The 13,774-nt window shown below is 29.9% G+C and overlaps 1 protein-coding gene across 4 annotated transcripts in view; it reads right to left on the bottom strand.

The window, feature by feature from the left end:
• Window positions 1–4,312, bottom strand: part of LOC102591634 (cyclin-dependent kinase E-1) — a 37,492-nt gene extending 33,180 nt beyond the window's left edge. For 3 of the 4 annotated variants that reach the window (XM_006362649.2, XM_006362648.2, XM_006362650.2), the window contains exons 1-5: window positions 3,916–4,311; window positions 3,722–3,832; window positions 1,467–1,570; window positions 1,338–1,380; window positions 1,113–1,211 (exon numbers count right to left, since the gene is read on the bottom strand). In XM_006362649.2, coding sequence (XP_006362711.1) covers window positions 1,113–1,211; window positions 1,338–1,380; window positions 1,467–1,570; window positions 3,722–3,832; window positions 3,916–4,122 — 564 coding nt within the window. In that variant the 5' untranslated portion in view covers window positions 4,123–4,311. Of the gene's footprint in view, window positions 1–1,112; window positions 1,212–1,337; window positions 1,381–1,466; window positions 1,571–3,721; window positions 3,833–3,915 lie in introns of all 4 variants that reach the window. The other variant, XM_006362651.2, reaches the window with a different exon arrangement.
• Window positions 4,313–13,774: the final 9,462 nt, after the last annotated feature.

The following is a 13,774-nucleotide window of genomic DNA, read 5'->3' on the forward strand; positions in this document are numbered from 1 at the left end:
GAAAAAATGAGAAGAGATGGAGGATTGTCCCAGCTTGCATTTGGTGGACAATTTGGAAGGAAAGGAATCAAAGATGCTTTGAAGGAAAACAGAACAATATCCAGAAGATAAAGACTAATTGCCTAGGGCTTTATTATTTTTGGTGTAAGCAAGTAGTGATAGGAGATGCTGAAAATGTGTTTAATATTATTGACTGGTTGTAACTAGAAGATCCTAGGAATGATGTAAGTAAAACTTTTTGGAGGGGGACTACACTTTGATGTAGTATACCTGTGGATATATAGAAGTAATGTTACCTTTCTCAAAAATATTACCTTTCCTTTTTAGCACTTGTACATTCACTATTTATACCCAATTGCTTGAGGGAACAATTATGCTGTGTTGTGTTCAATTCTCCCTTTCATGTCTTATTTTCTCACACAAATATTCACAATTACTTTTTCAAAACAAAAAAAAGATTAATTTCTAAAACCAAAACAAAACAAAAACAAAACAATTTAAAATCTAAAAACCACCAAAAGAATAGCAGAATAAATACTATTGAAAATGGGGAAACTTATTGCTCCAATATCAAGCTGCCCCAGAGCAAAGTGCTGCACCAGCACCAATAAAGCTCTTTGACAGATTGGAAACCATAAATTGCAAAAGCTTTTGAAAGAGAAAGATAAGAGACAAGGGAACGATAACACAGTTGATATGGTGTAGCTTTTTCTGGATAACTACAGTATCCGGGCCAAACGGACACCTCGACTAACCCACCAAGTATCTGCTACCTCCCACCAGCACAAGTACCAGATAACTAGATACTTTCTACCAACATAGCCTTTGCATCAAGGCTTATAGAATTGGGAACCACCAAATGTGGTTTTTTTTTCCTGCTTAGATTTGAACTTTGGTCTTCCATGGTCCATTCCAGCTCTATTGACCGCTAGACTACACCTTGTGAGTTGTGGGTGCCCACTTAACAGAAAATAGCTTAAAGCTTTTATATATAAGATGTGACTACTTTACTGGGAAAGGGGAAGCATAAGCACCATCCACAACAGCAATCACAAGCTAAACCAAAAAGAAGAGATGGAGAAGCTATAGTCGCAATAACAGGAGTAACTCACCCCATTCTCAGCTAATGGTTTCAATGGAGCTTGATAAATTCTTGCAAGGCCGAAATCAGCAATTTTAACAACTCCATGTTCTTCTCCCTCGCCCATTACCTGTAAAGGGAAATGAAGGATACAAAATTAGGGATGTTTTGATTACAAGAATGTCATATGGCCCAATGCTACTGTAAAAGAAAATGTAAAAGAAGAGAAATTAGGATAGACAGGCCAGAACCATACCAAGATATTTGATGGCTTTAGGTCTCGGTGTACAATCCAATTACTACAACGAAATGCAAAAGATAACACTAAGGCAATATAAGAATATAGTTATAAAAGTAACAAAGAAATTTAATAAACATGTCTTACCTGTGAAGATAATTGAGACCATTAAGCAGCTGCCATAACAGAGACTTTACAGTGTACTGATTGATTGCCAGAATGACCTTGTCTCTATGGTGTCTGATTATTTCCTAATGTCAATGAAGGTTTCAAATGGACAATGGAGTTAGATGACAATTTCCCCCCACATAGATAATTAAGACATTAGGAGCAAAAGATGCACGCATATTATTCAAGAAGCAAAGATAAGGACATAGCTTTCTATTTGAATAGAAGAGTAATCCTCATTTTTTGCCATCAGGTTTTAATTAACTGGTGAAAGTAAGAGGTCATCCATTTCATTTATCTTAAAAGTTGGCACGAAGTACCTAGACATGTGTGGCATGTACGATACACCTAAACATTCTCAACATTTCGAACGAATAAGACATATTTCTCTGAACATATGCAACAAAATAAAATTCAAGGATCATTTTATTTACTCAAGAAAAAATGTTGTTTTGGTCTAAAGCTGGACGTTAATTCCTCTTTGGTTTTACTATCAGAAATTAAATTACAGAGATAAGTTTAAATAGACTAACGAAATAAAGGGATAATTCACTATGTCAATCTTCAAAGTTCAGATAACGTACCTAGACATTACTTGCCTTTAGACTCATTAATGTCTTATAAGTAATAAGTTGAATGCTAATTGGGTTCATCTAACAGGTAGGGGTCAGGTGTCATCGCGGATTAGGCAAATTGGATCATGACAGAATGTGCGGGAATAAACAAAATATGGTTGGAAGAGTGTTTGTGATGGATAAAATGATTTGTGATCTTCTCCCTTGTGAGATATTCCAATGTTTATTCCTGTAAGGCTCTTTTGACTGTAGGACAAGATTTGAGGCCAAATCTTTTTAAGAGGGATAATGACGACAACATGACCGCGAACTTACCTTATCAAGAAGACTGGAAGACTTAATGAAAGGTTTGATCGACAGTTGACAATGTTTGATCTGAGCTGGCCATTGGTTTATCCAATGTTGACCAAGAGTTAACTACGGCTGAGAATATAATTAACTAATAAAAAGTGTGTTATCTCTAACGGCTTAGGCTTAAGTTTTTAGATGAGATGGTAACATACTTTAACATGGTAGCAGAGCACGCAGAGGTCTTGGGATCAAATCTCATTGTCAACCATATCAAAAAAATGTCCACGTGCTTGACCCATGAAAAAGAATCAGGCCCGTATGTGAGGAGGGCGTGTTGAAAATACAATTAACTAACAAAAGTATGATCTCTCTAACAGCTTAATCTTTTAGATGAGATGTTCACACACTTCAACAACTACCATTACAGTTTTAGGGATAAGCATGGTCCCACATGCCCCCACTAGCCTCACAATTCATTTAGTTATGTTAGGACTTTTATTATGTTAAAGTACTTGGACTTGGACCCAAGCCCATTGTTTAGCTAATAGTATAAATAGAAGTAACGTAGAGTTTTATCTAGTTTTTTATGAATTCTCTTGTGGCCCTGAGGGAGCCTTCCTTAGTGTGAATACCCTTCAATTGAAACTTTCTTGCATACTTCTAGTGTGTATTGTTGTATGAAATCAATTGCTCCTCCCCCTGGATTATATTCTAGTGACTGAATGTTAATTTGTTGGTTACTAGTCTAAACTTGTGGCTGAATGATTGCTACCTTTACTAGAATCTATCATGTCTTTCGAAATTCTTTCTCTAATTTCTCATTTCTTCAGTTTTTGATTTCCTTGTGTCAGTTTCTTCATCAGTTGTTTTGGTCCAAAGCTGGTCTCCGGCTTTATGCAAAGGAATTGGAAAGCTTCGATGACTAGAGGTTTTCTTTTTATTTTCTACTATTTATGAAGAGACCTAGTCATTATCTATTGTTTTTACCCAGTTATATAGTCCTCCCACTTAGGTTTTGTAAGGGGATATAGAAGTCTGGTACTACTTATCCTATCACCTTAAGGTTTTAAGTTTGATGCTCAAACAATTTCACATGGTATAAATATTTTTGGCATGAATATCGCACTCGTAACATTGCATTAATGTCATGTGTAAATCCCAAAATCAGGTCACGCATGGTATAAATAGTTGCCCCACATTGATTGTATAAAAAGTTCCCAAAAGGGTATATAAACTCAAAATCATAACCTTAAGGTTTGCTGGAGTGTTGTATAGTTTAATTTCCATAATAAATAAGGTAAACACGTATGGAAGGGGATATAGTTTAGATTAGAGTTTAGACAAGTGGAATAAAATGTATATACTGACATAGAGGTCATGCTCGGCATAGTCAAAAGCGAGATAGAGAGACATATCTGCCTGGTTGATATGCACATTGACAAGCTTTACAACATTCTCATGGGATATCTCCCGAAGCAACTGCATCAAGATTGTCGTTGTTAATGATATAGTGTTTACTAGAAACAAAAAAGGGGAAAGTGGGATAGAGAGAGAGTGGGAACCATGATTTCGCGAATGGCGGTGGGGGAAACGCCGTCACCGTCCTTGGATTGCTTGAACTTCTTGATAGCAATAGATTTGCTGCGGTTAGCTTTGATCTTAGCCAAAAAAACCAACCCGTATGTCCCTTCCCCAATTTTCCCTATCAAATCATACTGTTGCAACCACTCTGGCCGATTGCTATTGGAATTGCCTCTGCCATCTCCCATGGCGATCAAATATTGTTGACAGACGAGATTTTAAGCTTTGCCGTCAACAAAGAGGGCTAAGGGAGAGTGTCTTTTTTTTTCAGTTTTAGACAAAAGAAAGAAGTAGTATAAGGGAAGAAGCGTGTCGTCACAAGGTAGGGTACAGAGTAGAGACGCAAAGCTGGATGAAGAAATTTTGTGGCACTTGGACTTGCTCAATTGGAGCACCTCGAAACATTTTAAAATGGTGGAGGTCCAACCAATAGTAATTGTATGAGTTTTCATTCAATTTTTTTTTTTTATCTACTTATATATAAGAGGGAGTTTATGATGGGATATATATTTATTTTCTAAGGGAGTTTATATAATATATAATATAATATATACATAAACTCTCTTTTATTATATAGTAGAAAATAAATATAATATATATATATAATATAATATAATATATAATAATATAATATAATAAATCATTTAAATTTTTTATATTTAAAAATTGCGTAAAAATACTATAAATCATGATAATTGACAACATAAAATATGTTTTGAAAAAGATACAAAAAATTGCACTGATTCTTGAAGTTAATCTATCGTAAAAATACTATAAATCATGATAATTGACAACATAAAATATGTTTTGAAAAAGATACAAAAAATTCCATTGATTCTTGAAGTTAATCTATCGTAAAAATACTATAAATCATGATAATTGACAACATAAAATATGTTTTGAAAAAGATACAAAAAATTCCATTGATTCTTGAAGTTAATCTATCGTAAAAATACTATAAATCATGATAATTGACAACATAAAATATTTCAAAAATAAATACATTTAAAAAAATTCGATTGATTCTTGAAATTAATCTATCGTTAAAAATTATGTATAAAATACAATAAATCGTGATAATTGACAACTTAAAATATTTATTAAAAATGCACAAAAAAAGAAATTAACTGATTCTTAAAATTAATCTATCAATGTCACATAAAATGAGACAAAAGTAGTAATATGTATTATTTAATGTCAAATTACTGAAAGCTACGTAAAATGTATTGTAAATCTTAACAATTAACAACATTTGTTTAACTCTTGAAATTTTATCTATGCTACATACATTGAGACAAGTGGAGTAATATATATTAAGTATTTACAAATTACGTAAAAATATTATAAATTACATTATTAACAACTTAAAATATTTAAAAATCATATTAAATTTAAATAACTCACTATATTTTATCTGTGTCACATACATTAGGACAAAAAATAATAGTTATTGGGCCCGTGCGTAAGAGAGTTTATGCCCAAGTATAATATATAATATTCAATGACTCTCCAAATTTCATTTGTGTCACATAAATTGAGACAACAAAAATAACATATATTGGGTCCATTTTAATTTATTTGTCTTATTTTTTTAAATTTTTTATATTTAAAAATTGCGTAAAAATACTATAAATCATGATAATTGACAACATAAAATATGTTTTGAAAAAGATACAAAAAATTGCACTGATTCTTGAAGTTAATCTATCGTAAAAATACTATAAATCATGATAATTGACAACATAAAATATGTTTTGAAAAAGATACAAAAAATTCCATTGATTCTTGAAGTTAATCTATCGTAAAAATACTATAAATCATGATAATTGACAACATAAAATATGTTTTGAAAAAGATACAAAAAATTCCATTGATTCTTGAAGTTAATCTATCGTAAAAATACTATAAATCATGATAATTGACAACATAAAATATTTCAAAAATAAATACATTTAAAAAAATTCGATTGATTCTTGAAATTAATCTATCGTTAAAAATTATGTATAAAATACAATAAATCGTGATAATTGACAACTTAAAATATTTATTAAAAATGCACAAAAAAAGAAATTAACTGATTCTTAAAATTAATCTATCAATGTCACATAAAATGAGACAAAAGTAGTAATATGTATTATTTAATGTCAAATTACTGAAAGCTACGTAAAATGTATTGTAAATCTTAACAATTAACAACATTTGTTTAACTCTTGAAATTTTATCTATGCTACATACATTGAGACAAGTGGAGTAATATATATTAAGTATTTACAAATTACGTAAAAATATTATAAATTACATTATTAACAACTTAAAATATTTAAAAATCATATTAAATTTAAATAACTCACTATATTTTATCTGTGTCACATACATTAGGACAAAAAATAATAGTTATTGGGCCCGTGCGTAAGAGAGTTTATGCCCAAGTATAATATATAATATTCAATGACTCTCCAAATTTCATTTGTGTCACATAAATTGAGACAACAAAAATAACATATATTGGGTCCATTTTAATTTATTTGTCTTGTTTTTTTAAATTTTTTATATTTAAAAATTGCGTAAAAATACTATAAATCATGATAATTGACAACATAAAATATGTTTTGAAAAAGATACAAAAAATTCCATTGATTCTTGAAGTTAATCTATCGTAAAAATACTATAAATCATGATAATTGACAACATAAAATATGTTTTGAAAAAGATACAAAAAATTCCATTGATTCTTGAAGTTAATCTATCGTAAAAATACTATAAATCATGATAATTGACAACATAAAATATTTCAAAAATAAATACATTTAAAAAAATTCGATTGATTCTTGAAATTAATCTATCGTTAAAAATTATGTATAAAATACAATAAATCGTGATAATTGACAACTTAAAATATTTATTAAAAATGCACAAAAAAAGAAATTAACTGATTCTTAAAATTAATCTATCAATGTCACATAAAATGAGACAAAAGTAGTAATATGTATTATTTAATGTCAAATTACTGAAAGCTACGTAAAATGTATTGTAAATCTTAACAATTAACAACATTTGATTAACTCTTGAAATTTTATCTATGCTACATACATTGAGACAAGTGGAGTAATATATATTAAGTATTTACAAATTACGTAAAAATATTATAAATTACATTATTAACAACTTAAAATATTTAAAAATCATATTAAATTTAAATAACTCACTATATTTTATCTGTGTCACATACATTAGGACAAAAAATAATAGTTATTGGGCCCGTGCGTAAGAGAGTTTATGCCCAAGTATAATATATAATATTCAATGACTCTCCAAATTTCATTTGTGTCACATAAATTGAGACAACAAAAATAACATATATTGGGTCCATTTTAATTTATTTGTCTTATTTTTTTAAATTTTTTATATTTAAAAATTGCGTAAAAATACTATAAATCATGATAATTGACAACATAAAATATGTTTTGAAAAAGATACAAAAAATTCCATTGATTCTTGAAGTTAATCTATCGTAAAAATACTATAAATCATGATAATTGACAACATAAAATATGTTTTGAAAAAGATACAAAAAATTCCATTGATTCTTGAAGTTAATCTATCGTAAAAATACTATAAATCATGATAATTGACAACATAAAATATGTTTTGAAAAAGATACAAAAAATTCCATTGATTCTTGAAGTTAATCTATCGTAAAAATACTATAAATCATGATAATTCACAACATAAAATATTTAAAAAATATATACATATAAAAAATTTCGATTGATTCTTGAAATTAATCTATCGTTAAAAATTATGTATAAAATACAATAAATCGTGATAATTGACAACTTAAAATATTTATTAAAAATGCACAAAAAAAGAAATTAACTGATTCTTAAAATTAATCTATCAATGTCACATAAAATGAGACAAAAGTAGTAATATGTATTATTTAATGTCAAATTACTGAAAGCTACGTAAAATGTATTGTAAATCTTAACAATTAACAACATTTGATTAACTCTTGAAATTTTATCTATGCTACATACATTGAGACAAGTGGAGTAATATATATTAAGTATTTACAAATTACGTAAAAATATTATAAATTACATTATTAACAACTTAAAATATTTAAAAATCATATTAAATTTAAATAACTCACTATATTTTATCTGTGTCACATACATTAGGACAAAAAATAATAGTTATTGGGCCCGTGCGTAAGAGAGTTTATGCCCAAGTATAATATATAATATTCAATGACTCTCCAAATTTCATTTGTGTCACATAAATTGAGACAACAAAAATAACATATATTGGGTCCATTTTAATTTATTTGTCTTATTTTTTAAAAAATTTTATATTTAAAAATTGCGTAAAAATACTATAAATCATGATAATTGACAACATAAAATATGTTTTGAAAAAGATACTAAAAATTCCATTGATTCTTGAAGTTAATCTATCGTAAAAATACTATAAATCATGATAATTGACAACATAAAATATTTCAAAAATTCGATTGATTCTTGAAATTAATCTATCGTTAAAAATTATGTATAAAATACAATAAATCGTGATAATTGACAACTTAAAATATTTATTAAAAAAACAGAAAAAAAAATTGACTGATTCTTAAAATTAAATCGTGATAATTGACAACATAAAATTGTTCAAAAATGTTGTATGTGGGTAGTCTTATTATGCCTTGAATAGCGTCAAAGAAAGTACAAGTTTGTGATAAAAAAACTTATTCCTTTATCCACGCAAACAATCGCTTCAAAAATTTCGTTATTAGCCCCAAAACATACCATTTATGTTATTGGGCCCGTGCATAGCACGGGCAACAAAATCTAGTATATTTAGATAAGTGGGTTCATTTGCACACTTTTACTTTTCACTCATCACCCTCCCTACTTCCCTCCCATCTGCCCACCCCTCCTCTATTTTTATTTTCTTCTTTTTCATTTTTTTTAATTCTTTAAAAAATGAAAATGTGGAAAAAAAATTGGTAACCAAAGAAAAGTTAGCCCACCCCTCCTCTATTTTCTTTTCTTCTTTTTCTTATTTTAATTCTTCAAAAAATGGAAATGTGAAAAAAAAATTGGTAACCAATAAAAATTAAAATATAAATTAATTACCAAATTTTCACAGGAGTCTCTTTCACCATATAAATTGATTACCAAACTATCCCTACTTTTTTATATAACCGAAGAAAAGTTAAAATATAAAGGTAACAAATCAAATATTAGAGCACGCAATTGTAAACCAAGAAAATAAACGAAACTCACGCCGTAAAGTGGAAGTTAATTTATTTAATTTGACTATTTTTTCACTAAGTTTCTAAAAATATGTAAAGATAGTTGAATATTAACGAAAATATTAGAATTAAAAATGATTGATTTAGCTGAATTCAAATAACTTTTAGGTATACATATTTAAAAACACATTTCTAGAGCTTAAGTATTGTAGCTGAAAATAAGTTTTTGATGCATTTGATGATAAAAAAAATGTTTAGTAACAACTTATCTATTAAAATAACTAAAATTTCTTTAAAATTGTTAATATTAAAAATAAATTTATTATCCAACATTTTTATATCAAAGTGACTCAAATCACAAATGATAGTATTAAACTAAGTGAAAACTCAAATTAGTTTTTATTTACTTATATAGTATGCAATAATTAATAATCCGACTTAAGAAAAATATTTCAACTTTTCGACAGTTACCAAAAAAAAGCTAATTGTTATTTTTCACATTTCCATTTTTTGAAGAATTTTAAAAAAAGAAGAAAATAAAAATAGAGGGGTGGGCAGATGGGAGGGAAATGGTGGGGGTGATGAGTGAAAAGTAAAAGTGTGCAAATGGACCCACTTATCCAAATGTCAAAAATTGAATGGAACCTCACACAACTATTGTTGGTTGGGCCTCTACCATTTTAAAAAAATACGGAGAACCTCTATACAAATGCATCCCATCAAATTAAAAAATAATATTTAACATTTTTTTTTTATTTTTTTTTTATTTAAAATATATGCAACACTTGTTTAAATAATAATAATGAAAAATGAATATTATCACACCAATATCATAATTAAATTCAATATTTCCTAAATATATTGGGCCAACCCAGTTCATTAATAGTGGGTCATTTAAACCTTATATTTATATTTAAAAAATTCTCCTAATCTTTATCATGATGCAGAGAAACTTATTGACTCATATTTAAACTGTTATAAAAAAATCATTTCAGATTTATAAACAAAAATCCTAATTAACGTCATCTATGAACATACAAAGATGATAAAAACATTTAAAGGAAAAGAATTATCCTAATCTTTATCATAATGCAAAGAAACTTATTGATACATCGTCAAAATAAATAATCCAAATATAAACTTTTTGTTCTATCTTTCAAAACAAATAACTTATTACATAAAAATAGGATATGGTCATTTATTGAAACTCAATTTTCAATATGAACTAAACAAATAAAAAACTATGAAATGTTATAGAACGACATAACTATATCTTAAAGAACTTTTATTGTTAAAGAACAATTGATAGTCATGAATAACAAGAAATTAGGGTATGAATAAACATTTTAAATCCTCTTTAATAGGGATACAAAATACTTTTTTTAATCAACTTTATGGATCAATGCTCTGTTTTATTAATAATCAATAACAACAAAGACTGATAGCTAAAATATTATCAACCCAAAATCAAACAATAAACAAAGCCCAATTGGTAAGGAATAAAAGTATAGACTCGGTCCAAAAGTGAATGAGTCATTGACACATTATTCCTAAAATATAGGATTTCCTATTCCTTCTTCCCTTTGTCTTCCTCGTCACTGTTTCCCGACCTCCATGTTCTAATATCCATTTAATCGTGTCATGTTCGAGTTTCTCCTATGGATTATCAATACTTTTCATTCATGGTGTCGGTGGAGTGTATTTAGCTCGTAGAAGTAAGTATATCTTCTTTTGTTTCTTCTTTCTGCTTAATTTTTTCTCTTCTTTGACTCTATTGTCCTAAAGTTGTGTATTCCAATAAAGGTGCTTAAGTTTAAGGTGAACTTGTTGATGTGTTTGAATCAGAAGGCTTCGTCTTGAATCTTGGGGTAAAGGCTTTTGCATTCCAGTGCTTCTAAGACCAACTTCCTAATCTTTTATTTTATTTTATTTTTAGCTGAAGTAGTGGTGGAAAAGATGGTGTTGCTCCGAGGCTTCTTCTTTCTAAGCTCCTGACGGACTTCACATTACTTTTGACTGATTCGACTTCATAACCGTTCTTTTTGTCGGTCCTTTTTGTAACCTAAAATAGCTTAGGCCAGCAAGTTTAGTCACAACTCTATGGCCTTTAGAAAGGCAAAACATGAAGATGTAAATATTACAGTAGTGCTTCATTGTCTTTTGTTGCAATTGATTTAGCATGTTGATGTAATTCGTCTATATATTTTTTCTCAACGTTGGTATTTGTTGTTTATCTGTGTTTATGATTTGTCTTTCTTTACTTGGTAGTTTTATGAAGACCTGAAACTATAACAACCCCTTTGATCTAAAGTCATACTTTCCAAGTAATCAGGTCGTTGATTGGCCTTCCTAAATATATATTTTGTCTGAATATTTATTTTGTTTGTGATCTATTAAATGTCTTCTATCTTATCTAGATAATTACACCTCTGTAAAAAAGTATAACGCGGTAGTTATCAAATATAGAATTCAACTAGATTGGGATCGAATCCCATAAGGAGTAAGGTGAGATTTAATCCATGCGGTTTATTATCGACTTATTTCCTAAACAAAATGGGAAATATGAGAAATTTGGGGTTTTGGTTTAAAAATCACTTTATGACAAGTAACAATCAACAATATCACTTAATTGAGGATTAACAACGAAAATTAATCAGGATTGTCTCCACCAAAATCATTCCGTTTTTGGATTAATACATAATTTCATCTTGTGTTTTTCACGATCCGAAAGCATCCCCAAGTCACGACACATCGTATTCGACCTCGAAGAGGTCTTATACAAGACCTTAGCATTCATTAATCACATAGACAATAAAAATAGTGTGGAATTAAAACCTTTTAAAACAAACTCATAAGACTTGAAAGTCAACAACATTTTAAAGAAGTCTTTATACACAAGCGGAATACTAGTCTCACGTGGCCAACTTAAACCCAAGTCACAAAGAAACATACTAGGGACACGACCCTTTACAATAAAGAAGAATACTACAAGTCTATTACAAAGTCTTAATAAAAGAAACTAGAACGTAGAATCTGTGCCCTCGACATATGAGGACATACCAAAAAGTCTTGAGAGAAACTCTAATCCCAAGCTTCACTATGGAAAGCACCTCACTTGCCAACACCTACACTTGTAGTAAAACATAGGAAAAGAATGGGGTTAGCACAATTAAGTACCAAGTATGATGACTATGCAAAAACATGCAAAAAAGGGACATTTATTTAAGGTATAAGCTTTTATGTCATTTTTTATACATATCCATAAACCGCATGTATAAGAGACACATTACAAGTCAACATCCACATACAAGACAATATCCATATTATAAGCATGCACAACTATTACCAATTTTCAACACATATGCACATTTGTCAAATAGACCATTTCATCATCTTAGACCCTCCACCTAAAGTCACCCTATACCCACCTAAGTAAGACATGGAGGGGCAGTCCATACTACCTCTTCATGCCACACCTAAGTGTTCCTCAAGGCTACAATAGATAAGGACCTTTCCCTTTCAACATAAACCAATAAGTCAACATTCATTAGTAGAAACATTTAAGGAGACATTCATGCACATAGGGGACTTCACATAATAGTCATTAAAGACTTAGGGAACTCACTTTAGTACATTCAAGGCCTACTCGTGCCATGTGTAGATAGCATCCCATACTACTACCTACACGTTATAGAACCTATCAAGTAACTGGAGTGCACATCTCACATGAAGAGAATAGGCATTAACCGACATAGACCAAACTAGCTAGGCATGGAATCCGGTGTCATAAGACCCCACACCGTAGAAGGTGTTCTACTTGCCAAGGGTAGAACTAGTACACATCCCATGTAGGCACATGGTTTAAGGGATATCCAAAGATGTTCATTGTCCTCTTGCCTCTACTTAAGGAAGAGCTACCATCTTAACCATATCCACTAGGTGCTTAGCCTTAGTTCCCATAGAGTAATTTCATTCACATATGAGTACTAGAGAGGGTGCCATGATTAGGCCTACCGACCCATAACACTCTACCAAGAAGGGCACCACAAGGATCTACCGATCAAGGTTCATAAAGGATAGCTCATTGACTTTCTTAGAGAGGATTTCTACCGTTTCGGCCCACCAACTCCAAGTCTATCATTTCACACAAGAAGGAGGCACCATCATAAGGTCTACCGCTTCAAGGTTTACATTCACTTAAGGGTCTAGACTCACCATGAAAGGGCACCATACTTAGGTCTAACCGATTCAAGTCATAGCCTATAATACCTCATTAGTCATTTATAGAAGGGCACCAAATTTAGGTCTACCGATCCTAGACATTCATTCATTCATTTAAAGAGAGGTTACCAATCTAGGTCTACCAATTCGAGAGACAACGTTACCATATAGAGACCTTTCATAGTCCCTCATCATCACATATAAACATTAAGAGAGAACATACTTTCAATCACAATATATACACATTGTATAATATACCATCATGTTATTCTTGAACACCACGTACATAACCCTCATATTGCACACACATGTAGACACACCTTAAGACAATACTTCAATTCACTATATAATGCCTTCAAGGCCATAAT

This window comes from Solanum tuberosum, unplaced genomic scaffold, assembly GCF_000226075.1.
Source record: "Solanum tuberosum cultivar DM 1-3 516 R44 unplaced genomic scaffold, SolTub_3.0 scf00408, whole genome shotgun sequence".
Taxonomy (NCBI): Eukaryota; Viridiplantae; Streptophyta; class Magnoliopsida; order Solanales; family Solanaceae; genus Solanum; species Solanum tuberosum.